This window comes from Onychostruthus taczanowskii, unplaced genomic scaffold (genome assembly GCF_017590055.1).
Source record: "Onychostruthus taczanowskii isolate IOZ18803 unplaced genomic scaffold, ASM1759005v1 scaffold5, whole genome shotgun sequence".
Lineage (NCBI taxonomy): Eukaryota > Metazoa > Chordata > Aves > Passeriformes > Passeridae > Onychostruthus > Onychostruthus taczanowskii.
Window position 1 is genome coordinate 16,201,358 of NW_024502568.1, and position 27,619 is coordinate 16,228,976.

General features: G+C 50.1%; 1 protein-coding gene across 4 annotated transcripts in view; it reads right to left on the bottom strand.

The window, feature by feature from the left end:
* The window catches only part of FAM53B (family with sequence similarity 53 member B), a 44,852-nt gene extending 23,477 nt beyond the window's left edge, over positions 1-21,375 (bottom strand). The window contains exons 1-3 of one of the 4 annotated variants that reach the window (XM_041415877.1): positions 21,279-21,375; positions 4,143-4,374; positions 1,190-1,241 (exon numbers count right to left, since the gene is read on the bottom strand). In XM_041415877.1, coding sequence (XP_041271811.1) covers positions 1,190-1,241; positions 4,143-4,211 — 121 coding nt within the window. In that variant the 5' untranslated portion in view covers positions 4,212-4,374; positions 21,279-21,375. Of the gene's footprint in view, positions 1-1,189; positions 1,242-2,392; positions 2,616-3,294; positions 3,380-4,142; positions 4,375-10,048; positions 10,066-21,278 lie in introns of those variants that run through there. The other 3 variants (XM_041415878.1, XM_041415881.1, XM_041415880.1) reach the window with 3 other exon arrangements.
* Positions 21,376-27,619: the final 6,244 nt, after the last annotated feature.

Here is a 27,619-nt window from a genome sequence, read left to right on the forward strand (position 1 = left end):
ATGAAACCCAAGCCAAGCAATGCCCTCACACAAGGGAAGGATGGGCTCCTCTTGACTGGGCATGACAGGGACCACTGCAGGGCAAGCTGAGGTCAAGGAGGTGACATTCAGTTCCCTCAGAGGGAGGATAATTTGGCAGAAGGCTCTGCAAAAGCTCGTAAAGACAGGCTGCTCCTCAATTAGGCAGAGACTCTGCATATCTGCTGAAGAGCCTGCCAGTGCCACAGTGCAAGACAAAACCACCTGATTTGGGTTCTTTGTTCCTCCCTCATCTTTGAAAGGCAGGAGAGAGGGAACGGGCTTGTCTCTACCCCTTCTTGACTTTGAAGCTTGTGATTTTCATCTGAAAAAACCCACGAATGCTGTCCATCTCCCCACAGTGCCAGGCTGGAGCCATCAGAGGGCTTGGGAGACATCTCCTGTCAGCGCATGTGCCCGGCTCTCATTAACGCTAATGAGAGCTGTGTCCATGAAGAAAAGGGGCAGCCTCTTTGTCTGGGGAGGATTGGCTTTCACAGCAAGGAGCTTGGCTCAAACTTGACCTACAATTTTAATTGGGTTTTGAGGCCTCGCCCAGAGTTTGGCTCCCTGCTAGGAACGCCGGAGAGAGCAGCACAGCAGCACATCCTCTGGCACTATCAGTTTTTCAGGATCATCAGCCAAGGCAGCAGTCCTCCAGCCATTTTGGTGGCTGTTCAGCATAAACACTGAAAGCAAGCTCTGGCATAAAAAGTATCAAACATTATATCATGGTTACTGTCAAGAGCAAAAATGAGACATTTTCCTTAGTGTTTGAGGCCTGCCCAACCACTTTGTGCCAGGTGGTAGAACATCTCAGTGATAATGCTGTTATTTATTGCTTGCATCATGCAAACAGTCAAGAACCACAGTCTTGGGCTGGATACTCAAACACAACCTCAGACCCCAAATGTTTATAATCTCAACTGTAAGAGTAGCTCCAAAAATAAGCAGATGTATCAAAGGAGAGGGGAAAGGAGATAAGCAATTCACTCAGCAATGGCAACAGGGCACAACCACCTCTGGGGAGGAGAGTGGCACAGGTGTGGTGGGGTGGGCTGCATGGGGGTGGTTTTGGAGACATCCAAAAGTCAGGACATCTTCCTACCCATCACTGTGAGGAAGCAGGAGCAGAGGTGGAGGAAACCCAGAGAGAAGTTTCTGTACTTACCCATCACGCCACAGGAGAAGAGGGTAGGTCCTTGACTCATCTTTGGAGTGTGCTGCAAACAACCAGAAAAACTATTCACTTCTCACAGACTCGACCTGGGCACCAGACACCAGCACCAGCCTGCCTCCAGCCTGGGCAAAGCCTTCCACAGCCCCATTCCATCAGGGGACAGACCCAGTCACCCTTCCTCAAGGAAATCAGCTTTAATTAAACACAGGGCAGACTCTGGAGAAACTAAAATGGGAGCTGCAATTCAGTGGTAATCCTGAATTGGGCAAGAAAGGAGCAGAAGTGATATCCTGAACTTCGTCCAAGCCCATTAAGGCCTCCCCACCCAGGTACAAAGCAGCTATTTAGCTTTTTCAAGCATATAATGTGTTTCTAAGGCAAGGCATCCTCACCTCAGCACTTCTGGGGAGTCTGTGCTCAGATTGTGCTGATTTGCACTAAAAATGGGGGGAAATGCCACTGCATGGGTACAAAATAATCCTGGTTGCTTTTCGCTCTTTTTTTTTTTCTCAAGAATTTTCCTCTTGACAGCATCCTCAAGAATTTCAGACTTCTAAAAATGAGCATGGATGGGTTCACATATAATAAATCAATATCTTATCCACAGCTGCATGCCATTTCAGCTATGCCTGCAAAAACACACTTTCATACTAATTGTTCCTTTATTATCCCTAAAAATATCCATATTCTGGCTTCTGAAGTGTCTATCCTGGCAGCACCATCCCATCTGACTGAGGCTTTACATCATCTCAGGGAAGCACCAGCACGGCCCCCACGTTCATCTGCACTGCCATAATTGTGTTTTATCTGGCACTGGGCCACTGCACTCACACCTTCCCTCCTGATCCGTGTTCTACACGTTGCCTGCTCACATAACTATGGAATCTCACAATGGTTTGGGTTGGAAAGGACCTTAAAGACATCCAGTTCCACCTGGGAAGGGACACCTTCTCTGTGTTCAGGTTTGGAAGGGACCTTAAATCTCATCTCATCTCCAAAGCATCATGAGGACAACAACAACAGCAATAATAATAATAATAACAGCAATAATGTACCAAATGATGGCACCTGAGCAATCCAATAAAGGCTCCCACTTCATACACAGAATGCTGGAAATACTGAGTGTAGAGGGGTAGGGAGGCACAAAACAACTACAGGGTGTGGATGTGGAGAAGGTAAATAAGGGTCACTCACCTTTGGGGCATGTGCCACTTTTCAAGGTGAGGTAAGGATATCTCCATCTGTCAAGCCCCACCTTATGATCCATCAGCAGAATTAATCAGGAGGCAGAGAGGACAAGCAGCTGTCTCCAAGAAGCAGCCAAAGTGGAGCAAAGATGGAAGTGGGACAAGCCCCAGAGAAGGCAGGGGCTGTGCCAGTGCACATCTGTGTGCCAGCCCCAGAGACCAGACACTGTCTGCAAGGCAGGAGGGAGAGGAGCCTGACATATGTCCCATATCGAGTATAATTACCATTTTGTAAGAATTTTCATACCAAATTGGGAGCTGAAGCAAAGGAGCCCACTGGCTGTTGGCAGCAGACACTGCCCCAGTGCTCAGACATTTATTTCCTTTGGGTTTCGCTTTTTGGCCTTCCCCACGAAGTCAACAGAAAAACTCTTGCTTTCTTTAGTGGATCAGCCTTCTTGTGATTGTCTGCCACAATTTAACAATCCAGGCAACCCAGCAATTCACCTTGTGTGCCCAGGACTGTCCCTGCCCTCCTGACCCAGCCCCAGAGCTGCGGGAAGCACTGGGCAAACACGCGAGGGCAAAGTTTTGTGTTACAGCTCTGCAGCTCTACCACCTGCCACCAGACACCCCGAGCACCCAGCCCTTCTCTGAGGAGCAGAAGAAATTGCTCTCATCTGCCTCTCTGCAGCCAGCTCCCCTTCACCTGCCCCACACACTTCCCAGGGCACAGCTGGCATTGAAAGTTCAGGCTTCCCCCTTCCCACCCTGAGCAGCAGCCATGGAGGATGCTGCCTTCCCAGCAGGAGCTAACATTACAGCAAGGGTATTTTTTTAATGTATCAATACCCTTCCCAAATTTCACCCTTTTAAGGCAGTATTTTCCACTGCCTCTGGCTTGCTCACCTTCTCCTCTGCCTTTCACTGCCAGGGCAGCCTGCCTTCACCCCAGCACAGTGTGCTCCTGCCTGGGGAGCCCAGCTGGACAGTCTGTCATCCTCAGCAAACTCAGGCATTTCTATTTCTTTTATGTTCAGAATGCCCATTTATGGCTCATCCTGCCAGATGCTTCCTGCTGTGTTCCTGCACGCCCTTATCTGAGACTCTCAGAGCCTTTGGTCCAGTTTCTTCTCAGACCATGCCCATCTCTCCAGCAGAGCAGGGGGGCAAATGGCCACAACCAGCCTTGTCCTGAAGGCTCTCCATCACCCTGCACCTCCTCCTCGTTTGCTCTGGCCCTGCATCCAGCTGTGTGCCCCCTACCACAGGCACACTCAGCCCTCACAGCATCCTTCAGTTTGTTTGCCACCCCTCATTTGTTTTTTTGTTGTTGCCTGCTCATTCAGCATGGTGGATTTGCACCTCTCCAGGCTCCCAGAGAAATTAACTACACAGCACTGCCCTTCACCATCTCCCACTTAATCCTGCTTCCCACTTGCTCATCCTCCTATTAATGATGAGCATCTGTTCGCTGTCGGTGAAGCAACTTCTCACCTGTGTTATTCACAGCATTGATTTGATTTTTTGTGCTGTTTATCCCATTGGGTGCTTACTGAAATCCACATATGCAAAAGCCACAGCACTCCAATCATTTACTAATCACCTGCTCCTTGGTTATTAATGCAGCTTTGTAGAAATCAGTGCTACAAACCACCTAAAGATCCACCCCTGCAGGAAAGAAACCCCTTATTACAAAGCTACAGCAAAGTTCTTGGCAGTGAAACAGCTCTGAACAGAGATTTCACAAAGCTTACCAGCTCAGTCCTGCATGTTACGGAGTCAGCACCTTTGTTTTCCCGAGTTTTGGTTAAGATCATCACCATGGTAATGCAGTCCTGCCTCAGAGTCCATCAGGATCCAGGCAAAGGGTGCTGGCAGCTGGGGCTGGCAAAGATCCTCTTTCAGTCCATGTTCTCCCAGGAGAGGCTGGGCCCTGCCAGCTCCTCAGGGGATGTGCAGGGACAGCCTCGGGCTGTGGAGAACTCCCTGCACAAAGAGAGAGAGAGAACAGCTTTAGGGGACTTGCCTGGAGGGCGGATGCACTGGGCAAGGGGCAAGCACTGCCCCAAAACCACCCTGACGGTGGTTGCTTGAGGGGTGTGTTTATTTTAGGATCTTAAACATTGTGGGTGTCCCTCTGCTCCCCACCAGCACAGGATGGGGCACTCACAGGAGCTGTTGGAAGCACACAAGGTACACAAGATGATCCACGGGGACACAAGTATTGCAGCCAAATTAATAAAGTTTCCTCTGAATTCTCCATGGGAAGAGGGGACTGGCATCCCCTATACTGGAGATACAAAAGACATTGAAAGAAGAGCTCATTAGAGCTCCAGAGTTGACCTCACAGGAACCCTTTGCCCCCAGACCAGCTGGGAGCAGATGTCCAGCAGAAAAAGCCTCTCCAACATCATTATGGCTGTGAAATCCCCTGGATGCACCCATCCCACCCAGTCACTCCATGATTCCCAATCTATGAAGAGCCCTTTAGGGAAAAACACGAGGCAGAGAGTTGCCTGCAGGGAAGGAGGGACAGCTCCTTGCCCTGAAACCCTAAGGGCCACACCGTGCCTCTTGATCTTCACCTACTTCTTAGGTAGTTTAAAAAAAGCTAAGGCTGGACAACAAGGAGGCTCCTGAAATGAAAACTGCAAGGCAGCTCATACAGCCCTGACCACGAGCCCTGCCTCGCCTCCTGGCATCCTCCCCAGCAGATTTATTCCCTTGTAAAGCAGACAGATTGCAACTGAAATCTGATTACCGAAATCAGCGTTTTCCCCAAATCACTCCCCTAATCCCGTTTCGTTATTTTGCTGCTTTGGTTGTTAATGCAAACAACCAAACTCACCATTTGCACAATCCAAAGAGCACAAAACACTGATCTTGTACCATCCAGTCAAAGCCAATTGTGATGTTTAAGGATAATAGATGAAAATATTCCACTAAGTACTAACCCTTATGCTGAACTGATATGGCTGCTCTTCCCAGCTCCTGAACCATCCTGTCCATGTTTACTTGGATTAGAGCTTGCAGTGGTGTTAAGTGTAGCTCATTTAAAGGCCAGCTGGCTGGTAAAGAAAAATCACCTTCTATTATTTTATGAGGACAAAGTTCATTCAGAGTGCAAAGCCAAGATTGGGAATCAATACATTTTCTGAAGATTTACTGTTCCCAAGGGTGCCTGGTCCAGTCTCCAGCTTTCTATGTGATATCAATGGAATCATAATTTACAGTTTACTGGTAACTTCATCATAAACCTCTGGGCAACCCAGTGACCAAGCGAAAACTGCCAAGTAGAAAAGTAAACAATTCAGAGCATCAAAATGACACATAATTTGTGAGCAGTGTTGGGTGGGATACTGGGAAGGAATTCTTGGCTGTGAGGGTGGGCAGGCCATGGCACAGTGTCCCCAGAGAAGCTGTGGCTGCCCCTGGATCCCTGGGTGTGTCAAGGCCAGGTTGGACAGGGCTTGGAGCAGCCTGGGGCAGTGGAATGAGATGGTCTCTAAGGTGCATTCCCAACCACACCATTCCGTGGCTCTGTGATTTCTGTCTGTCACAATCTCAGCTGTCCCTGACCCTGACACAGCCAGGAGTGCTGGCTGCAGGGACAAACTCTGTGCTGGGAGGACACTGGGGCACCATTGGCACAAAGATCAAACAAGGGCTCAGAGCAGCATGAGAGCAGCTAAGCACACTCACCAGGTATGATTTCTTCAGGAATAATTGCCCTTCCCTGAGGTGATGGTTAATGCTGCAGCAGCAGACTCGGGTACACACCCAGGCAGGAGCAGCAGCAAGTACAGGCAGAGGCTCCCTGCCCTGGCCAGGGTGCAACACACACCATCACACCTCCCTGCTCCTCTGCAAGCCCTGCAATTAACACAGCCCTAATGACAGGCAGCACAGCAAACTGCTGCCAAGCTGGCAGCCACCACCACCCCCAACGTCGGGGCCGAGGCGCACGTGCAGGTATCAGCAACTTCAACCACCGCTTGGTTGGGTTTTGGAACCATCCCCATGGAGAAACTGCAATAAAAAAGGGAAACTTTCCAGTGAAATGTGATCCCTGGCTCCCCATCCTGCCTCCCAAGGCTCCTGACGCACGGTCCTGCCCTGTCACATCCTCTCCATGCAAACAAGTGCCATGGGACACAGACTGCAGGGCCAGGATGGACCCTATTGATGCTGAGGAGGAAACCACTGTGTATTTATAGACTGGATGCTTTCACACACACACATGCTAATAAAAAAAAATGCTCTGCAGGGACCATTAATTACTTTAAGAAATGTATTTCCTCATTTGCTATCAGATAAAGGAACTATCTTCATCATGATGTCAAGGTTAAGTTTAGACTCCAGCCGTGGCCACTGGGATTGACACAATCTCCTGAGTTTTATGAGCAGCCCACAAGAAACTCTAGTGCATAGAAATCCCCAAATTTTAGCAAAACCTGCTTTCTGCATGGTTCAAAACACAGAGCAAGCAGAAGCCTCACGTGATCTTTGCAGTGGCACAGGTGGGAAGAGGTTTCTCTCAGAGCTGTTTTCTAGACAGTATCACATCTATGGAGTGTTTGGCTTGGAAAATAATTAATTAATAATAATTAATTAAAATAATGATCCAATTCTCATCCACAGGCTTGAAAGATAAACTCTGGGGAACAAACATGTTCCTCGTGAGGCACAAGCACAGCCTTAGAGCTGCTCATGGGGGACAAACAGCCCTTCCCTGCAGGGAGGTCTCACACACGACTGTGTTAACACAGCAGGCTCCAAGCACTGCTCACAGCCATACCCTGCTCACCCTCTGCACTGAACTGCATGGAAAAGACCTCAAGATTCAGCAAACTGTCTGCCAGATGCTCTGCCAAGGCTGGAGGGAGCATGAGCAGTGACCAGTACCACATCCCCAAGCAAATGATGAAAAACCTCCCCACAGGAAAGGTCACCAAGCCTGGAGTCCCCATCCCTGGAGGGACTGAAAAGCCCTGTGGATGTGGCACGTGGGGATGTGGGTTAGTGGTGGGGAAACAGTTGGACTCCATGGTCTCAGAGGTGTTTTCCAACCCTACCAACTCCATGATTCCGTGGTCTGACCCCCAGAAATACTCCTGGTGGAGACTGAGGACCAGCATCACACAGATTTCCACTTGCTGTGGGATCACCACCCCTCTGCACAGAAAACATTCAACCCCTGTCCAGCTCAATAATCCATCTCCAGCCACACACACTGACATAAAACCTATTTACAGTGGAAAGGGCACAGGGAACGAGGAGCTGGAGCTGTGTTTTGCATACTGATACACCTCACAAGCAGAACAGTGAGAATTCTCTCAGAATATAAATCACTTGCCCCTGCTGAATTTTTAATGGTGATCAAAGTGAAGAAGCCATGACCCAAGCAAGACCCCACTCCCCAGCCCTGCCCCAGCACCATTCCCTGTGCTGTGCTTGAAGAAAATGGCTGAGCAAGGAGCCACTGAGATTTCTGGAGTTTATTCAATATGGATTAGACCCACATGTCTGAAGAACTACCGTTGGATTATGCTCTTTTCTGACCCAGAGATGGGGCAACTGAGAGCCATTTTAAAAACTTTTATTCCCTTTTCAGTCTCATGAGAAGAGTGAGAGAATACAGATGTTATAACTCACACCACCACAATCAGAAGCTATTTTCTAATTACAATACACTATAAATGTAATCCTACTACAAGTAAGTGTAAGTCCTACCACAATACAATTTTTATAGTTCTATTTCTCTAAAGTATCTAGTGTTATTTACAAAGCCATCCTTTGAAACTTGTTTTTAGTTCAATTTTTTCTCTTGACAATGGCTGTCCTATTCTATAGTATTTCTAAGTCAACATTTCTTATCTCTAAGTTTACATACAAATATACACTATGTAAAACTTCTGTCAAATTTTAAAAAATTTCTACAAATCCATTTCCCACATAATCCCTCTGAGCATGATTCTAGGGCTTTAGCACCATGCCACTCTCACCAGTGGAACAGAAATTCCCTCCTCCATGCACACCTTGATTTCTCTGTGCAGTGAGACCAGGCACTGCACAGATGGTCATCCCCTCCCAAACCCTACAGGGGGCTACAAAGAATTTGGGGGAAAAGCCAAAACTGGTGACTGTAATTGAAAATTGTGGGGTTTAAGGTTTTCTGCAAGCATAACACGGCAATATTCACCCAAAATAAAAATCATGCCTCTCTCTCTCCCCATCCTTTCACTTCTTAGAAGTGATTTGGAGCTACAATGAATCTCCTCATGGCACAGCCTGTCTCGCCCTCAGGGCTTTGGACAATGCCAAGGAGTACATCTTCAATTTCTTGATTTATTGTGTTATGAATTTGGAAAAAATCCATGAAGTCTGTCATTTGCATGTAGCTAAGTCTGGGTTTATTTCCTCACTCAGGCAATAATTTGTCTTCTGCAACAGGGTTGAGTAGGCTCAGCTCTGGGCAGTTTGTTCCCCTTGCTTGAGTCTATGACATTAGAGAATATTGAGTTTATTTACAGGGTAAAAACCTCCAATAAATGTGAAAGATGCCATTCAGGGCCCAAGAAGAAATCTTTACACTCTGGAAATGCCCCACAGACTAGTCCTGAGCAAACAGGATCATGAGTCAGCCCATGTGACTTTCAGAGGATGACATTTCCACGGAGGCAGCTGCTTTAGGATTGTCCCCTGGGACTCTGTCAGGAGCAAAGAGCTGTCCCAGGATGCCCAGCCTTGGGAGGAGAAAGGCTGCAGCCCTGCCCATGCCAGCCTGAGCCTGCAGGCAGTTCCTCCTGCTCCACAGGCTGCTGGAAGCACAAACACCATCCAGGACACCATGGCTCTCACACAGTGCCCAACTCCTGCCTGGCAAAATCTTGTGCTGCCCCATGCTCCAGGTACTCAGAGATTGCCAGCCAAAGACAAGGAACAAGGAAATGTCTTCCTCTGCCTCCTGCTTGCATCCAGACTGGACTTCTCCAGGGCTAACAAGCCAAGGACACCCTTTCAGCAGTAATCAGCAAGTAAAGGACTTGGCTGCACATAACACAGCAAAGGGGGGAGCAGTGTGTGAGGTGAGCATGGCTCTGCACAGCTTCAGGAACCATAATCACCTCAGTGCCTGTGAGCAACAGCTTCACAGGGAACACAGCTTCAACAGCACAGCCCAGAGCTCACCTGTGCTGCCAGGGCAGGACAGCCAAGCTGGAAATCCACAGCCAGAAGGAGCTCGAGGTCTCCCATGACAGCACCCATCCCATGGGGCCACATTAGGAACCAAAACTGCCACGTGCAGCCACCACGGATGGCCACATGCAGCCTGAGATAACCCTGACCACCAGGAGCCACAGCCACACTAGGCTCCTGCCCACAGCCATAAACAAATTACCAAGCAAATAAAACTTTATATTTCAATCCCATCCCCTGCTCCACGTGCCTGGGCACTGCCTCAGCCTGACAGCAAAGTCACACAAGGCAGAGGGTCCCCCTGCACTCCAAACCCCAAACCACACATCCAAACACCCCCAAACCTCTAGGCAGAGCCTGAAGTCCAAGCTCATGCCCAGATCTACGTGCTTGGGTTGAACTTCAACTGCAGGCAAGCACTCAAAAGAAAGGGAATAAGGAATTAAGGAAAATTACACACCATCTACTTGGGTAAAAGGTTTATTGCCCCTGTGCTCTTAGGGAAGAGGAGAGGCAAGGGAGTGAGTCCTGGACACACCAGCAGCAGAAGGACTGAAAGGACAGAGCAGGGGCAGAGGTGCTTTGTCTCAACATCTTTAGCTCGAAGGAAATGGTGCTGGCAGTGACTTTGCCTTTTCCTCCCTGGCAACTGAAAAGGAAAAGAAGAAAGCAAAATTAGACATCGCAAAACAGCGACCAGCAAGAGAGAGCTGCAGGCACAGAGCCGTGGGAAGGGGCAGGACAGGGGGGAATGGCTTCAAACTGAAAGAGAGAAGGCTTGGATTAGATATTAACATGAAATTCTTCCCTGTGAGGGTGGTGAGGGTCCAGCACAGGTTATCCAGGGAAGTTTTGGCTGCCCCATCCCTGGAAGTGTGGGCCATGCAGACAGAGCATACAGCTGATCCCAGTCTCAGTGACCACAGAGATCACACATTTTCTTTGAGCAAACCTGTAATTGTTGCCTATTCCACTCCTTAGGGGACTGCTTCTACCTTTGAGTAGTGTTTCCATGGAAGTATTGTCCCTGGAAGGGTTGTCCTTGGAGAAGAGCAGCTGAAGCAGCAGCAGCAGTCCAGCCTGCTGGTCCAACAAACCATCTCACCTTTCTGTGGGTTTCCCCCGCTGCCCCAGTTGTGAGATTTATTACAAGAATTTGCAGTGGTCTGTGAGACACTGTGAGTGTTGGCCACGCTCCCAAAAGCTGAGGAATTGCTGAACTGAGAATTGCTTTGGCTGCTTAATCTCAACAACTCGGGATGCTGAACAAGGCAGCACGGTCTGGGTTTACTTTTAATTACTGCTCAGAGCATGCTGCTCTAGTAAACAGACACAAAAAACCAATTCTTGTTCCTTCCTTATATTCTTTTCCCATATACAGCCTGAGATGTCTGAGCTGAAGACAGCCCCACCACACTGCTTTTACTGACTCACTTCCCAGCATAAACAACTTCAAATAGCACATGAAGCCCTAAGAGTACCTGTCCCTATGAAACAACCTCCATCTGCTTACAGACACGTAATAATGCTCTCAGGGTTAGAATCACTGAATGGTTTGGCTTGGAAGGGACCTTAAATCTCGTCTCATTCCAAACCCCTGCCATGGCAGGGACACCTTCCACGTGTCCAGGTTGCTCCAAGCCCTGTCCAACCTGGCCTTGGACACCTCCAGGGATCCAGGGGCAGCCACAGCTTCTCTGGGCACCCTGTGCCAGGGCCTCCTCACCCTCAGTTAGGGGAATTCTCAGCCAGCCCAGGCTTCCTTGCTGGCTCCAGAGCTCTCAGAGCCCCTGTGAGAAGCAAATCCTGGAGATGCAAAGCGAGTTCAGCACTGCAGCACTGACTGTAACACTGCTGCTCATCAGTGACCACTAAAAACCCACCCAGATGAAGCAGGAGCAGGATCTGGGACATCTCCCTCAGTAATTGGGGAACACTTGCCAAGACCACAACACAATCATCGCTGTCAGAGCCAATTTAGATGCTGCTGTAAGTCAGATTTCTCCCTTCTGCAAGGCTGAGGTGGCAAACAGGTAGAGGCTGACAGCCCTTATGGACATGCCTGGATGTAAAACAGGAAAATCCTGGATGTATGGATCAACTGCCAGACTCCACGTTATCTTCTACCACCTCCCCTTTATGGATAAATACTTTAAGACTGCAGAACCCTTGTGTGAAGCCCAGCAAAATGATCACTGAGAACCATCCAAAAATTGAAATTTTCTCTCTGAACTCAGCAGGCAGTATTAAAACAATTTCAGACGCTTTCAGTGGACGGTGTCTGTGCCCACACAGGGTGACACACGTGCCTGCTGTCACCCGCACACCCCGCACTGTTTGCATCAGACAAAAGTACTCTGGCACTCAGGCAGGCTCTGGGGGTTCATTCCTCAGCTGAGAAATGGCTTTCAAAGAGCTCCTGGGCTCCTGAAAGACGAACCTGGAGCCTTTATTAATCCTCCTAGTGACCAAAAGGCACTTTTCCGTGCTGTTTGTCCACCTGTTGCCACCAACACCGGCCAGGGGAAGGCCCAGGGCAGGGAGGGAAGGAGCCCTCCAGGGCCAGGAAACCTTCGCCCACACTGCCACTTCCGTGTCCCCATAAATTTCCAAGCCCTGCATCTTCCATAAATCTCTTTAAGGCATGAGCAGCCAAACATCTGTGGGTTGTCTGAATGAGGGGGAGTTTGGCAGACTGAAGAGCAAACTCGCCTCGCCCCGCAGCCTTCGCCTCCCTTGTTTTCCTCGGGTTCATTAAAAACACAACAATCTGTTAGCAGAAGATGGCTCCTACGTGCAGGGGCTGCCAAGGAGCCGGGTTTAATGGCTCTGGTGGAGATGGGAATGTGTGATGACACAGGGGGGGCTCGTGTTGGTGCAGCAGGGCAAGGAGAGGACGGGCTGCACCCACCCTGCCTCCCCCAGCCATCACCCACCACGTGGCAAAGGTTATCTCTGATGTCAGAGCCATCCTGCAGGTGATTTTGGGAAGCTTCAAGGGGAACAGAGAAGAGTGTGGGACAAGCAGGAGGAGATGCCAGCCAAGGAGCATCATCCCAACTGGGATGACAGTGCCACATCCAGATGGAGGAACCAGGCTCTGCCAGGGTTATTCACACCTGTGAACAGAGCCCTGGGCATGGAGTATCCCTAATCCTGAGGAAACTGGGGGTTCCCACTGCTGCTGGGCAGCACGAGGCCCAGGCATGCAGGGAAGGCACTGCCAACACCCAGCCACAGGCAGACTGGGCTGGTGCTGTGATGGGGAACAGCACTGGAGGCTTCGCCTTCCCTCAAAGGAAGTCTCTCGCTACGCGGGAGAAGTCAAAGCAAACACCCACTCACGGTGTTTACCCGCCTAAATCAAAGCCAAAGCAGCACTGAAACGTGCCCGACAGCATTTCCACAGAGTCATTCATGGAGAGCTTGGACTTGGCTTTTAGCTGGTGTTTTTAATATCCAGGGAGACGCTGGCGAGGCTGGAATAATACGGAATCTGTTGCTGTAACACGCTCGGGGCTCCTGAGAGGTGTCAGCAGCACGTAGAGCCCAAACCTTCTGCAGCTCTGGCTCCATCAGGGGTCCCTGAGGGCCAGCAGTGAGATGCTTCCCATGGGGAACAGCTCCAGCAAGCCCGAGGTACCACTGCCCCAAAGCAAGGTACCCACCAGGGGACTGCCCAGCCAGAGAAGCAATGCCCACAGAGGACAATTTTCCCAAAATTGGGATGCTTTGTCCCCAGAGATGCCCCTGATTCCCATGGAGCAGGGCAGGATGAGCTCCACTATTGCTTAGCAGCCATAAAACCCCAGATTTTGCTGCCCATTTAGGAGGTGAGGAAATTTAAAAACAAAAAAAAAAGTAAGTGGAAATGCAAACAGCCCCTGATTTTATTTGGGCTGGCAGGAACACAGGAACACAGTTCTGTCCTTCACTCCTCGAGCTCAGTTATGACAGCGTGAATAGGCAGCAATAAAGGGGAAAAAGAGATTAAAAATCTGCATTTTCCACCCTATAGGTCTCCATCTCTGGACAGTCTCCAAGTATCCCTCTTTCTCTCATGCCAAGGGTGAAAATGAGGAGAGAAACAGATCCTTGTGCCATAGAAAGGGGAAGCCCACAGGACAGATGGGTTGGCCCCAGCACCAGCGTGGTGTGAACCACAAAGCCCACTCCTGAAACAGCATCCCGAGGAGAACTGACCTAAATGCTGCATCCCATCCCTGCTCCAAAGCTGCCAGGAAGGGAACCACGCCAGGTATTTTGTCAGTGCACAAACATGAATGATTGCCCAGGACAAATAGGGCAGCAAAAACGTCCACCTTCATCACATGGAAAAAACATGTATCAACTTGCAACCCTAATGAGCAAAGGAATTAATGAATCCTGGGATTTGTAATTCATTATGAAGTCCCTAAAATAAGGCCAGCACCTTAAATGAATGAGACTGCTAGTTGAGCAGTAGGTTCTGTTAGAAAACAAGATACAGGGGATTTTATACATATTAAGGACAATTAGAAGTCACACTGACAACAACAGAAAGAATGGTGGAATCATTGGTCAGGACGCAGAAAAGGAAGAAATAGAAAATATAAACATTACTGTCCTGAGCAGAAAGGAAAACAACACAGTCACATTTGTCAGGAGTAACCTGGGATGATATTAAACAGCAGGCACTAAATATAGATCCTCCTTAAACAACAGCTCCAAATAAATTTACACCTTCAGTTCTATAAGATCATGCCAAAAAGTCTTCTGAGCCATCACCACGGATGGTCCCTGAGGAGAGGCACAAGCCAGCCTGGTAAATGTGGAGGGTGAGACCTCGAGCCCAGCAAGGCTCTGGTTTCAGTGCAAGGTCAGCGAGTCAGGAATCACAATTACAACACAAGGGAAGAGCTCTCCCCTCACCTGAAGCCTTTGTGCAGGTGAAAAGGAGCACTGGTATAAAACACCTCATTAAAGTGGATGACAGCTACTGATAACCCTTCACTGGCAGGTCTCAAACAGAGTGGCACTGGCTGCGACAGAAACTACACTGCCACCCTATGCCATGCAATATTTCTGGCAGTAATTGGGAAGGAAACAGGAAAACCAGGGCTCTGTAAGTGACTGAGACCAGCAAAGTGCTAAATGCAGAGAACAACGTGGTGATACAGAAGCGGAAAGAGCAACCAGCACACTTGGTTACAGACATGTTAAGATACACCCTAAAAATTTAAATTGCTTAAAAGTCACTCACCTCAAAGGCAGGGGCACGAGCCCAGGCTCCTGCATGGTGCAGTAGATCACCCAGGCAGGCAGGGATGTGTCCACAGGCTGGATAAATCTGGGGTCTCCAGGATGGTGCAGCCTCTGTGCTCTGCACTCCATGCCCTCTGTGGGCACCTGGAGCCTCCCCCCACCTCCACCCAAGGTCTGGAGGGGACTCCAGGAGTAACTGGGGGGCCTCAAGACACAGGCACAGCACAAGACAGGGGGGACATGGAGTGGAACCTGCTGAGGATGACCTGGCTGCCTCAGAGAGGGCAGGAGAAGCTGAGCAGGTCCCTCGGAGGGAGCAGAGCAGCTGTGGGACACCTCCCAGCATGGCAGAAGATGGAGCTATGCAGACCCAGACAAGGGCAAAGTGCAACTTGTTCCTGAGCAACACAGACAACAATCATTGCAATAAAGTACAGCATCACCAATGACTGCAGCTCTCAGCCAGGGCCACAGCCTTATCTCTGCACTGGGGGCCTTTCTGAAAGACACTGGATCACAGAGCCATTATGTTGGAAAGACCTCTAAGATCACGGAGTCCATGCTCTAGCTAGAATTAACTCAGAAAATTACTAAAACTGGTGATCCACAGGGCAGTCCCAGAAGCAGGGCTCTCCTGGCTCGCTGCCCCACACCCCGAGTGAGCTGTTGCAGCCCTGGCCAGCAGCCCCCATGTCCCAGGGTGGGAGTGCAGGGGCCAGGAGGGTGGGCTGACAGAGCAGCTCCTCCACAGGCTGGCCTGGCTTTGTCCAGCTCCTCTTGAAGCTGCCACCTTTCTGGTGTGTCATGGGGTTCACAAGACAGGCACAGGGAGGGCATGGACAGCACAGCACAACCCACCACACTGCAGGGCTGGAACTTTTCCTTTAAATTGAGTTTCAAATACGTAGATCTGAAACATCCACGGGAAAAGTAATTTCTACCAACAACACAAGCTATGCACAGCCGAAAATGTGGGTGAGAGTTTCTAAATGAAACATTTACATTTTGGCAATGTACATCTTCATTCACGGCGCTTTCACTCTGAGATGTACCATCCATTGCACTGCATTTCATGTACAGCACAACTGACAGTCCAATAATCACAGAATGCTCTGGACTGGAAGGGACCTTAAAGATCATCTCGTTGTAACCCCCTGCCATGGCCAGGGACAAATTCCACCACACCAGGCAGCTCCAAGCCCCGTCCAGCCTGGCCCTGGACTTCCAGAGATCCAGGGGCAGCCGCAGGTTTTTTAGGCTTTACTGTTTTTCTGAGTTAACAGAGAGTCTACAAACCCAAAAATGGATACTTCTAATGCTTTCTGTATCTTTATAATTATAACAGCTCTTCAGCTTTGGCACACAATTGTAGCTTTTGGCACCTAGTTCATAATATCAAAACTTGTCCTTTCAAAAATATTATACAATATTCATTTGTACCAGCTGGGACAAAAAAACCCCAAAGCACTTGGTAACTGGGATGATAATATATACACTTGAAGTAATTTCATAGCATTGACAACTATTGCCCAGCACACCAGAAGGCTGTTCTCAGTAAGGTTAAGGCAGTCACAGAAGCAAAAATCACAGTTATTGTGACTTTCCCATGTCACTTGAAATGAGAAATGGCCAGCTCCACCTGGCCTAACTGTGCTGCCAGGCTGTCCTAACCAGAGAAGACCAGTTGTCTGCATTAACTCCTTTTCCTTATAAATAACTCCTTTCCTTATAATTAATATCAACATTTCCCATTGGTGCAGAGCAGTGATGATGGCACTTGCACAGCTGGGGCAGAGGAGCACGGGGTCTTGTCTGGGCTCACTGCAAGAGCTGTTATAGGGTAAAGGACACAAAAGATACCTTAAAGGCAAGCTAGTAACACACTTTAACTCATCCCCTTGGCTTTAGGAGCAGAATGAGGGGTGAGTCCCTTGACCCCCTGTCCCAGACCAGTCACTGAGACCAAAGCCAGTCACTGATGCACCAAGGCAGCCCCGTCCTTCTGCACCACCACCTCCCCGAGCCCTGCTTCTCCCCAGCCATCCAAAGAACCCCTGGTCCTTCCTTCCAGGGGCTGGTTTTGAGCAGAGAGAGGGAGAGCAGGTTTTCCAGCTGCTGGATCAGAGCTTGCCAGATCCCATTTTTTACAAACCCTAGGAGACACGAGGATTTGTAAGCGCAGAACGGCCGCGAAGTCAAACTCCTCTTTCACCACGGTCCCATACCTACCGCACAGCCAGCCCCGAGCCCTGGCTGCTGGAAGCAAAAGCTATGGCCAGCAGCCACAAACACAGGGAATGATGTAGCCCAAGGGATGCTTCAAATGGACTACAGAGGAGTGACACCAATGATGCTGCTATATTTAATCCTCTAAAAGCAAAAACCATGACCAAGTCTCCCTTGGGTACACTTTTAGGGGGGAGGTACAGAAACTCAATGCACCAGAACAGATTTTTTGCACTCACTCAACCAGTTCTTAAAATATTACTCAAATGAAGTGATTACTGAGCCAAAGTGGCCTGGTACTTCCCACCCATCCATGCAGAGACCCACAGCAAGCAGTGCTGGGAGCAGCCACGCTTCACACAGGGCTTGGTGCTTCTCCTCCAGGTCAGCCTAATGCAGTTTACTCCTCCCTGCATTGCAAAGAAACTTCTAACACACCAAATCTTATTTATCTTACACAGCATATGCCATATCACACATATCCAACACCACAGGCTACAAACCTCATGGATAAACCACTTGAAACCAGAAGAAGTTCTGGCTGGAAATTAACTGCACCGCCACACTTCTTTATTTTCAATCCCCACCTCACCTGTCGATGACTAAAGACCCACACATCCACAGCCTGTACTGAGATGCACCATCCCAGCAATGCTCTTGCTTGGGAATTTTTTTGTCTCCCTAAAGGCAGCCAACTCAGAAAAGTTTGGAAAAACAAACCAGCCCGTGGATCTGCTCCCTCCAGCTCCCTGCAGCAGAGCCACGTTCTGCATCGCTGCCCTGCAGAAAGAGCTGGGCCATGGGCAGCCAGGCTGCAACTGCAGGCACAGAGTGTGACCTTGGAGAAATCCATTTTCACAACTGCAACACGGCCACTGCTCGTGGGGAGACATGTGGGCAGGACCAGAGCTCCAGGGCTCAGGTCTGCCCGTATCCTGACTGCTTCCAAGGAATTCACAGAAGGTGTCATCCCTGCAGAAAGTGGTGGCACCATGACATGCTGGGGATCAGGGACAGGAGCTTCCCTGGGGGGAGCAGCCCACCGGCTTCATGACCGGGCAGGCTGGCAGGCACAGAGGAGTAGCACGGTGGAAAATTCCCTCCTCTTTGCCTGATGGGTTTATATTTAGCTCTCTGAGGAGCAGACTGTTGTTTTGGTGATATTTTTGCCCAGCCTTGCAGGGACCCCTGCAATGGGAGCTGTGGTTCCCACCACACGTGAGACCCACAGCAGTCACAGCCCTCTGCTGCTCAGCAGGCCTGCTTTTTTTTTTTTTTTTTTAGTTCTGTTTCCACGAGTCAGCAGGCTTGCTTCCTCTTCCTCCTCCTCCCGTTTTGGGAGAGAAAGGAGCAGAAAACGTCAGCCAAGAAGAGAGCTTGCATGAGGAGCTGCAGAGGAGCAACATCCCAGCTCCTCTGCTGCCCTGGTGCCCCATGGCCACGGGAATAAAACTTGTCTTTCTGAAGGTATTTTCACTCTAGGAGAGAGTTTTATGAGCACAGATCTGACACAAAGGCTCTGCCTGCCCTGTCCCTCCCCTGGGATGTGGGAAGGAGACTCGACCCAGCTCTCCAAACAGCTACGAGCATCTCTGGCACCTCGCCCTGTCCCAGCCCGCTGGTCCAAAGTCTGCCCTGCCACAGATTAATGTTCATTAGGACTATTTCCCAGCAACATCAATTGACAAGCCACGTGACATGGGAGGGGGAAGGGAACAAAACCAAAATCACCCTTGCAGCTTGGGGTGTCCTCTTTTCCATCTGAGATTTTACAAGGCAAGTGCAAGCCACCCCCATCCTAGCAAATAAAAGAAAAATTCTATGCAACATTATAAGAAAGAAAGAAAAAAGGAGGAAGAGTCTCAAACCACTCAGCTGCCATTTGAGAAATCAGAAATCAACCAGCAATAATAAATAAACAAGTGGGATAAAGCTCATTCCCCTCCCCACCCATCAGGACACAGCCCATGGTGTCAGTTCTGCACACAAATACAGGTGTTTTGGAAAGAAGTTGTGTATCTTGTTCTGCCTATACTTTTGCTGAGAGTGAAGTGAGCCTTTGCTACTACTGGAAAAAAAAATTGCACATAATTAACCAATGCAGATTTGGGGATTTTTATTGGTATATATTTGCTTATTTGCATGTGTGCATATTTATACACATGTATTTATTTATGCAGGTATCCATAGCTGAAAATTAACCTACATTGGAGCTGGTTCTGTCCCACAGTCTGCTTGATCTCCATATACAAAAATCTGGATCTCAGTCACACAAATCAATTATCCACTGAGCTGATTTGCACAGATTTTCTATGCAAAGTTTTGCATTTACAGCAAAAGGCCATCTGCTTTCTATAACCACTGTGGTTCCTGGACACCTCAGCCCTGTGCAGAGCTGGAAGTCACAGAAGTTTCCCTCCCTCCTCTGGGTTGAAGCTGGAAGTGAGAAAGTCTGGAGCCAGGGGTTCAGCACGCGTGGCCGTGCTCCACGTGGCCAGGCTTGGCAGGGTGTCCTTCCCTGCTCTGAAGTGGAGAGAAGGAAGCAATTCCACGGCAGGTTGTTTTGGCTGGGTTTTTCCCCCCACTTCTGGAAGCAAGGAGGCTGAGTGCTTCTCCCTAATCCTGCCCCCCTGAGCAGGGCTGTGCCAGAGCTGGGTGTCACACACCCACTGCCACAAGCATCCTCCACAGGACTCCCAAAAATGAAGAAATAAATCAGAAGCTCACTTCAAACCTGCACCGAGCCACGAGAGGTACGGACAGAGCTCTGAAATTCAGGTTTTTTTACTATCACTCTAATTAATCTGTTTCATGACCCACCCCAAATATTTTCTCTAGAAACATTATCTACACTGTTTTGGGGTTTCTTTATTTCTTTTTCCAGCCCTCTGCCAAGCCCTGGTAAATATTTCTGCCCACGATAGGGGCAGGCCAAGGGAATCTGTGCTTTGTGATGGCAGCAGTATCTCCTATGCTCGGAAATATCCAACACCAGTCAGAGATGCTCACAGCCCTCCGTGTTTTTAGTGGATTATCGCAAAACACTGCTACCTCTGCAATTTGCAAGTAGTTTTTAATCTGTCAAAACAGACTTTTAGCATTGCTTGAGGATTCAAAAGGAAAATATGCACATCTGGTTTCAATCGCCAACTGAAGTTTTGTCTATCAGCCTATTTCATAACAAATTACGCTCACTTTTCACTCCAGAGGATTTCCTAAGGAGGGGATGAGCTGCCAAGGTACACCAGCGTCTGTGGAGACCGCACGGCACCGAGAGGCAGCGGCACAACTCAGTGACAGGCACCGCGCTGTTCCAAACTCTCTCTGCGTCAAGTAAATTAAAATTATTGAGGAAAAGCCCCTTGCCCGTGAAATCTCCGCGTACAGCTGTACGTGAAACCTTCACGCACCTTAGAACCCGATCAACCTGACGTCACTGAATGGAGAAACAAGACTTACAGGCTTTCTAGGACAACCCCCCTGCCAGGGCACTTCACACAGCGAGGCGCTGCCGTGTCCCGTGGCAGCGGCGTCGGGGGCTGGAGAACCCCCGGGGACCGGCCTGTCCCCCTGTCCTGCTGCCCTGAGCTACCTCACACGTGCCAGGAGGGAAATGCGAGGTGGGAAGTGTGCGCTGGCCCCGGGTGAGCCGGAGAGCATCTCTGCGGTGATGCTCAGGCACGGCTCCCCCGGGCTGCAGCCCCCGAACCCGGGGGAGCGCCGCACCGAGCCCGGCGGCACCCGAGGCTCAGCCCCCCTGGAGCAGCACTCTCGGCCCGGAGAAAGGAAAGCACGTGTTGATCCTTTCGCAGGAAACAATTCCAGTGGCAGAGGCAGGGGACTCGGAGCGGGTGAGGACCGCTCGCTGCCCGCTCGCCAAACTCCGGAGAGCCGCCCATCCCCGCACGACGGGCTCAGCATCCCGCACCCCCCGCCGCTCCGGACACACATCCCACCGCTCCACGCTCCCTCCGGCCGCCCGGGCGGCTCCTCCGCGGTGCCCCCCGCTCACCCCGGGCCGGGGTGAGACCCGGCGGCACAAAGGCGGACATCCCCAGCCCGCTCGGCGGGGATGCGGTGGCGGCGGGGGGTACCACCCTCCTACCCCATCCCCTCCGAGCCGCCCCGTCCCCGGGCAGGGCGCACCGCCGCCCTTTGTCCGCTCCCCCCCGGCACTCCCCGGGGCTGCACGGCCCCGCTGCGCTCCGAGCATCGCTTACCGAGCGCTTCCCGCGGTGGCGGCGGAGCGGCCCGGCCGGGCCGGCTGTGGGCGCCGCTCCGACCGCGCTCCGCTGCCGCCGCCGCCGCCGTGCTGCGGGCGGGGCGGGCGGGGGGACGCTCCGAGCATCGCTTACCGAGCGCTTCCCGCGGTGGCGGCGGAGCGGCCCGGCCGGGCCGGCTGTGGGCGCCGCTCCGACCGCGCTCCGCTGCCGCCGCCGCCGCCGTGCTGCGGGCGGGGCGGGCGGGGGGGGGGGGCGAGGGGGAGGAGGNGGAGGAGGAGGAGGAGGAGGAGGAGGAGGAGGAAATGTGCTTGTCACTTCCTGAGCGGAGCCAGCGCCGGCAGAGCCCGGCCCGCACCTGCGGAGCGCCCGCCCCGGGGAGCCGGAGGAGGAGGAGGAGGAGAAGGAGGAGGAGGAGGAGGAGGAGGAGGAAATGTGCTTGTCACTTCCTGAGCGGAGCCAGCGCCGGCAGAGCCCGGCCCGCACCTGCGGAGCGCCCGCCCCGGGGAGCCGCGCACCGGAGCGCTCGCTGCCAGGGGAGGCGGGGGAGACCTTCGGCTGCCGCCCCCAGTGGGCATCCCCGGGGTTAAACATCGCCAGAAAGGGCGTGTGTGGGGGAAGGAAATTCCAAAAGTAATAAAAAGGGGGGATTCGGGCAGCGGTGAGGCGCTGCCCGGCGGGGAGCCGCGGGCTGGAGCTGGCAGCGGCATCAGCGCCCGCACACGGCCCCGCAGCCCGGGATGCTGCGGGTGCGGCTCGCGTGGGGCTCCGCCGCCCGTTCGGAGGCCGAGAGTGACTCCTGGTGGCACGGCCAGCAGAACTGGACTCCCCAGCAGCTCATCGAAGGGTCCCCGCCAGAAGTAGCGCTGGAATTTTGGCACATCACAGATGGACACCACGCGCCCCTGCACTCACCAGTGAACAAAAATCCCGCTCCTTAATTTTTCTGTTTTTCATAGAATCATTGACTGGGTTGGATTGGAAAAGACCTTTAAAGATCATGTAGTTCCACATCCCTGCCATAGGCAGGGATGCCTTCCACTATCCCAGGCTGCTCCAAGCCCCATCCAACCTGGCCTTGGACACTTCCAGGGATCCAGAGGCAGCCACAGCTTCTCTGGGCACCCTGTGCCAGGGCCTCCTCACCCTCAGTTAGGGAACAATTCCTTCCCAATATCCCATGCAACCCTGCCCTCTGTCAGTTTGAAGCTGTTCCCCCTTGTCCTGTCAGTCCAGCCCCTTGTCCCAATTTCCTCTCCAGTTTCCTTGAAGCCTGTTTAGGAAGGGGCCGTGAGTCCCCTGCAGTACTGAGAGGTACATCTGCTTGGCTTCACGTGGGAATGGCCTTTAGCAGCACTGAGCTCTCGGTGACATTTTCCATCCACCCAGGCTGCACCACGCACAGCATGCGGGCTCCTCCCGAGAGCGAGCGTAACGAGCGAACAAGGAAACTACACGACAGCTAAAAGGAAGATTTAGGACTCATTACAAAACAGAGCCCAAACATTAATCTTAAACATATGTGAGCAGACAACACAGATGCCATCAGGAATGAATCTGGGGCTGAATTTCATCCACCCGGCTGGATGGCCGGGCACAGTGCTGGGGATGGCATGTAGGGACAAGTAAGGGACAAGTAAGGGCATGAATGGCAAGAGAAGCCGTAGCTGTGAGATCAGCAGTGCCCTGGGTGTCCTGCCCTGCTGTGCACAGCCCAGGACAACAAATTCCTGTCGAGGAAGACTTGTCACTTAATATTTAATGCAGTGAAGAAGTAAGAGGGAAGCAAGCAGATATACCAAGCAGATACAGTGCACAGGAGCAGCTCCCACCAACACAGTGAGGGCTGATCTCAACAAAAGTGGCTCCGTGCTCAGTACACATACAATTAAGCAGGAGTGGCCAGTCTGAGTGGGTGATGAACAGGGAGAAGGGTTTGATGATGTGAAGGGGCTTTTGCATCATGTTCCTCCATCCCACTCAGTATTTGCTTTTCTTATCACGTGTTGAGACTGGTAGCAATAAAACACTTGCTAACTCCTTTTCCAGAACTTCGGGAATCAAGTCTGAAAATGTTTTTTTATGGTTTCCCAGTGGAATATTTCAGCAATAAAGCTCAGAGCGTAATTGAATCCATTCCCGTGGCAGCCTTGGGCTCCAAGACTCAAGCAGAAAGTTGTTTTCTGTCTGCTTCTGCAGCTCGCTCCAAACCCAGCATTTTCTGCCTCTCATCCTCTGTGCTTCCCAAAAGATGAGCTGGCTGTGGAGAATTCCCAGCACGTGTGAAAGCCTGTTGCTGAAGCACAAACCTGTTTTGCACAGACAGTATTTTCAGTAATGTTGTTCAAATAACTGGCTGCCCTTGCTCCGGACAGTGTTTTTTCCCTTTGTCAGAAGGAGGAAAAAGAAAATAAATAACTTTCAAACTTTAAAGAACTGGCCAAGACAGTTTAGTTTTCATGGACAGAAAATTCATTCAGTTCATTTGTGAGCTGATTTAATTTGTGGTTTTGTCTCAGATGTCAGTGCCTTTGCTACCCACTGACTGGGAGCCTTCCTGATGGGGATGGAAACCATGGATAGGAAAAAATCTAATGATCCCCATGGTCCTCCTGAAGCGATTCTGGGGTCCAAACCATTAAGACATGTCAATGTAGCAGTGCTAAGCCCTGTGGATAGACAGCATTTCCTTCACTCCCTGTACACAGGATCTGGCTGCAGTTACAGCCTTCTTTCCATGTAGCCTTTCCAAAGCTTCGCTGTCTCTCCAGTTTGTTCTTATTCATGTCATATGCACCAAGGTTACCAATAATTTCAGGAGTTTGTGCCTTTCACAAGGACTCTGTGATGTCCTTCTGAAGCACCTGAGCCATCCCATTTATTTATGGATCTATCCTTCTGCTTCTCCTGCCATGCAAAGAACACAGGTAAGGGGCTTGCCCAGGGCCAGAGAGTCAGAGTGTCCCAGGCACAGGCTGATGTCCCAGTCACCCAGCTGTGCTGGGAGCCACATACTTACAGGACATGTTGGCTACACCAAAGGTCTCCAGGAACACCCTTCAGTTACAGGGGAAATCCTCAAATCCACAAAATCCTTATAACAGCAAGCAGAAGTATTTTTAATAAATATTTCACACCCAGGAAATGAGCACATGTGTGTAATATGATCAATGTGCTCTGTGGCAGGAAGTACCTGAATCACAGATGCCCTAAACAGGTGAAGCATTGCTGTGCAGAGGGCTGAGATGAGGAGTGTAGTTCTGACTACATTTGGCATACGATGGGATTTCCACCAAACCTAAAAATCCCTTTTTTTGTCATTTGCTGCACACACAGCTTTGTGTTTGCTGCCTCCCTCCCTGCCTTGGCAGAGGGCGTGACACCTGATCTGGGTGCCCCACACTGGGAGCAATGGGAACATTGATGGATAAAATAAATAGGCCATGAAACACATATGGGAGCCTGAATGTGCTCATCACTTTCTCAGCCACATTTGGGTCTGAATTGGTTTAAGTTAAGCCCAGAGTTGTTTGTCCATCATCCACAAAGCCCGAGGCAGCTGCAGACATGCCCCAAAGCATCACCCTACCTTGGATAAGGAGCAGTGCAGCACCCTTGGAGTTGAGGAGCCCTGGGGTAGGGCAGCAGCCAGCGAGGCTAATTACTACTGAAAACTGGGGTGAAAGATCCTTCTGCTTGAATTTCAGTTCTCAGCCCTATCAACAGCTAAAATTTCTGTATATAAGCACACTCTCCTCACCTTTACTTGACACATGACACTGCCCATGCATACCTGGCTGCTGCAGTGACTGAGCTGAGGTTTGTGTCTGTTCCCTCACTGGGCTCTATTAGCTCTGGTTCTCCAGCACGGGCTCATGCACTTGTGATTACCCAGAATTTATGTGTTACCTGGCAGCAGCTGGTTTGCCTGACAGCACTCAGCTTAATTTCCAGTAACACAGAAATGGGCTCATTTCAAGCTATACTGTTACCTAACAAATGGAAATTGAGCTGCAGGTTGGCTTTTCCCTTATTTGTGTTAACGCCAGCGTTCCTGTTCCTTTTCCTCCTTTGTCTGGAGGCTATAACACCTCATCCCCTTTCACTGAAAGCCCTTGGTAGCCATTAATTGCTCCTCGATTTAGCTGCTACCACAAAGGTTAGGTCATGCTCAACCTACTTGCAGCCAAAGCATGGGATAGAGCCGTGCACCACCCATTCAACCCGAGCAGGTAACGCTGGGCAGGGCAGCCTCCCCCTCCTCTCATCCCAGAAAAGGCAGCGAGCAACAGGAATTCAAAGGCAGATCTCCACACGGCTTTGCAAAGCCCTGGCCCAATTATTTCCTTTGTGCTCTCCATGTATTTTACAGGAGATGATTCCATACGTTAAAATGCTTGGAGGGCCTATAAAATGAAGCAGTTATTGTTGCAGCAAGCCATGTTCTGCACCTCTCAGCATGCTAAGATCAGGGAAGCAATCCTAGTGCCAAAACACTGAAGATTTTGCTGTATGTTGCTAAATACCACGCTTAAAGATTTCCTCTGGTATGAAATAACACAAAATTTGGCAGCCTTATAGCAGGCACCCTGGCTCACAGCAGAACAGACACAGCAGAGTATATGCACAGGCAGATTTTCCTCACAATGGCTACAGTGCTGCCAGTGCATTCCTGGAATGCAGAAATACATGGAAGCCACTGTCAGCGATGAAGAAAAACATGCTGTGCCTAATGCACCAGAAAAGCTATTGAAGAACTTGTCCTTACATAAAAATAACTCCAAGGAGGCTGTGTCAGCTCAGCTGTGCAGCTTTGGAGGTATCTGTTTGCTGTGCCCTGCACACCTGGCCTCACCTGCACTCCTGGGTACAAACCCAGTGGTTCTAAGTGAGGGTTTTCAGTTCATCCCCTCATTTGCCCATTCATTTGGCTCTTTGGGCTCACAGATTTCACAGCCAGTGAAGAACTGAAATAATTCTGATAGAAACTGTATGAGAGAACATTGTTTGCTATCCAGAGAATCACACCTGAGATCTGTGTGGTGGGACATGCACTTCCTCACCCAGGTATAATGAGCTCTGCTGTAAACAGCAACTGCAGGTTTAAAACCTCAAATATCTGAAAGTTCCTTTTTAACACTGGTTGGAAAAGTACAAAGTAAACAAACAAACAAACAAGAAACCCCACAACCCTGAATCTCCTTTGTTATAGGTGTTAAATACCTCAAATGATACAATCAAGGCAGATGGCTCTTCCCAGATTTCTGAAACGGTGTTGCAACAGTGGGTTTGAATTCAAGAAGGTGAGCCCATAATGCAAACAGCTATTTCAGCCTCAGTAATGCTCTGCAACGATGCTCTCAATAATCATTTGCAGGAATATTCTCCTGATGGGACAGAGAGCCTGTAATCACATGCTGCATCACTGCTGGCCCTGTCTGGAAAAGCAGCTGCCATAATTCTGTTGGTGTTTCTGATGTAACCCAACAGCTCTTAAAAAACAGTTGTAGCTCCCAGAAATGCTTCATGTTACATCAGAAAATTATACTGAGTTTCAAGAACAGAATATTCATTTCATATCTCCTAAGCCTTCAAAAAAAAGAAAAATGAACATTTAGAAAACAGCCCATGGACAGCACTGCAGAGCAGGCTGGGGAGGGTGTGGAGTAACCTGGTTTAGTGGAAGGTGTCCCTGCCCATGGTAGAAGGTCAGAATGATATGGTTTTTAAAGTCCATACCAACCCAAATCATTCTGGGATTCTATGACTATTCCTGCTCCTTAAGGACCATCAAATGAATATGCCTCTCTTGCAGATAACAAGCTGGTCACCAAAAGGGAAGTCAAGAAACAAGGAAACATTATCCTTCCCTTCCCTCTGAATTTTCTGTGTTCATTCAGTTGTGCCATGATTTTCGTGTCTGGTATTTCTCATTTTTTAATCCCTATAAAAATGATTATAGGAGTATTTATTTCAAGAAAGTACTGTGATGCTGAAAGAGCAAAGGCTTTCTGTCTTGAGAGCCCATTTACCTGACACTCTAGCAGAGTCCCATGTGTAGAAGCTCTCCTAGAACAGACATCTCAAATCAATAATTATTTCATTAACATCGCTTGTTCACCTCTCTCAGATATTTCATCCTGACAGTTCAGTTCTGTGATAAGCCTCATAAAATTTCAGTGTAAAATGCTCCAAGCTCTTTCAGTAGCACAAACCCTGCAATGAATTCAATGCCTCAAAAGAGAATCCCTAAACACAGTTTTCTTGGCAAAAGGAGGCATCAGGAGCCAGGTTTGAGCTGCACCAGGCACAGATGTTGGTGAAGGTGCTTTGTTTGGGCT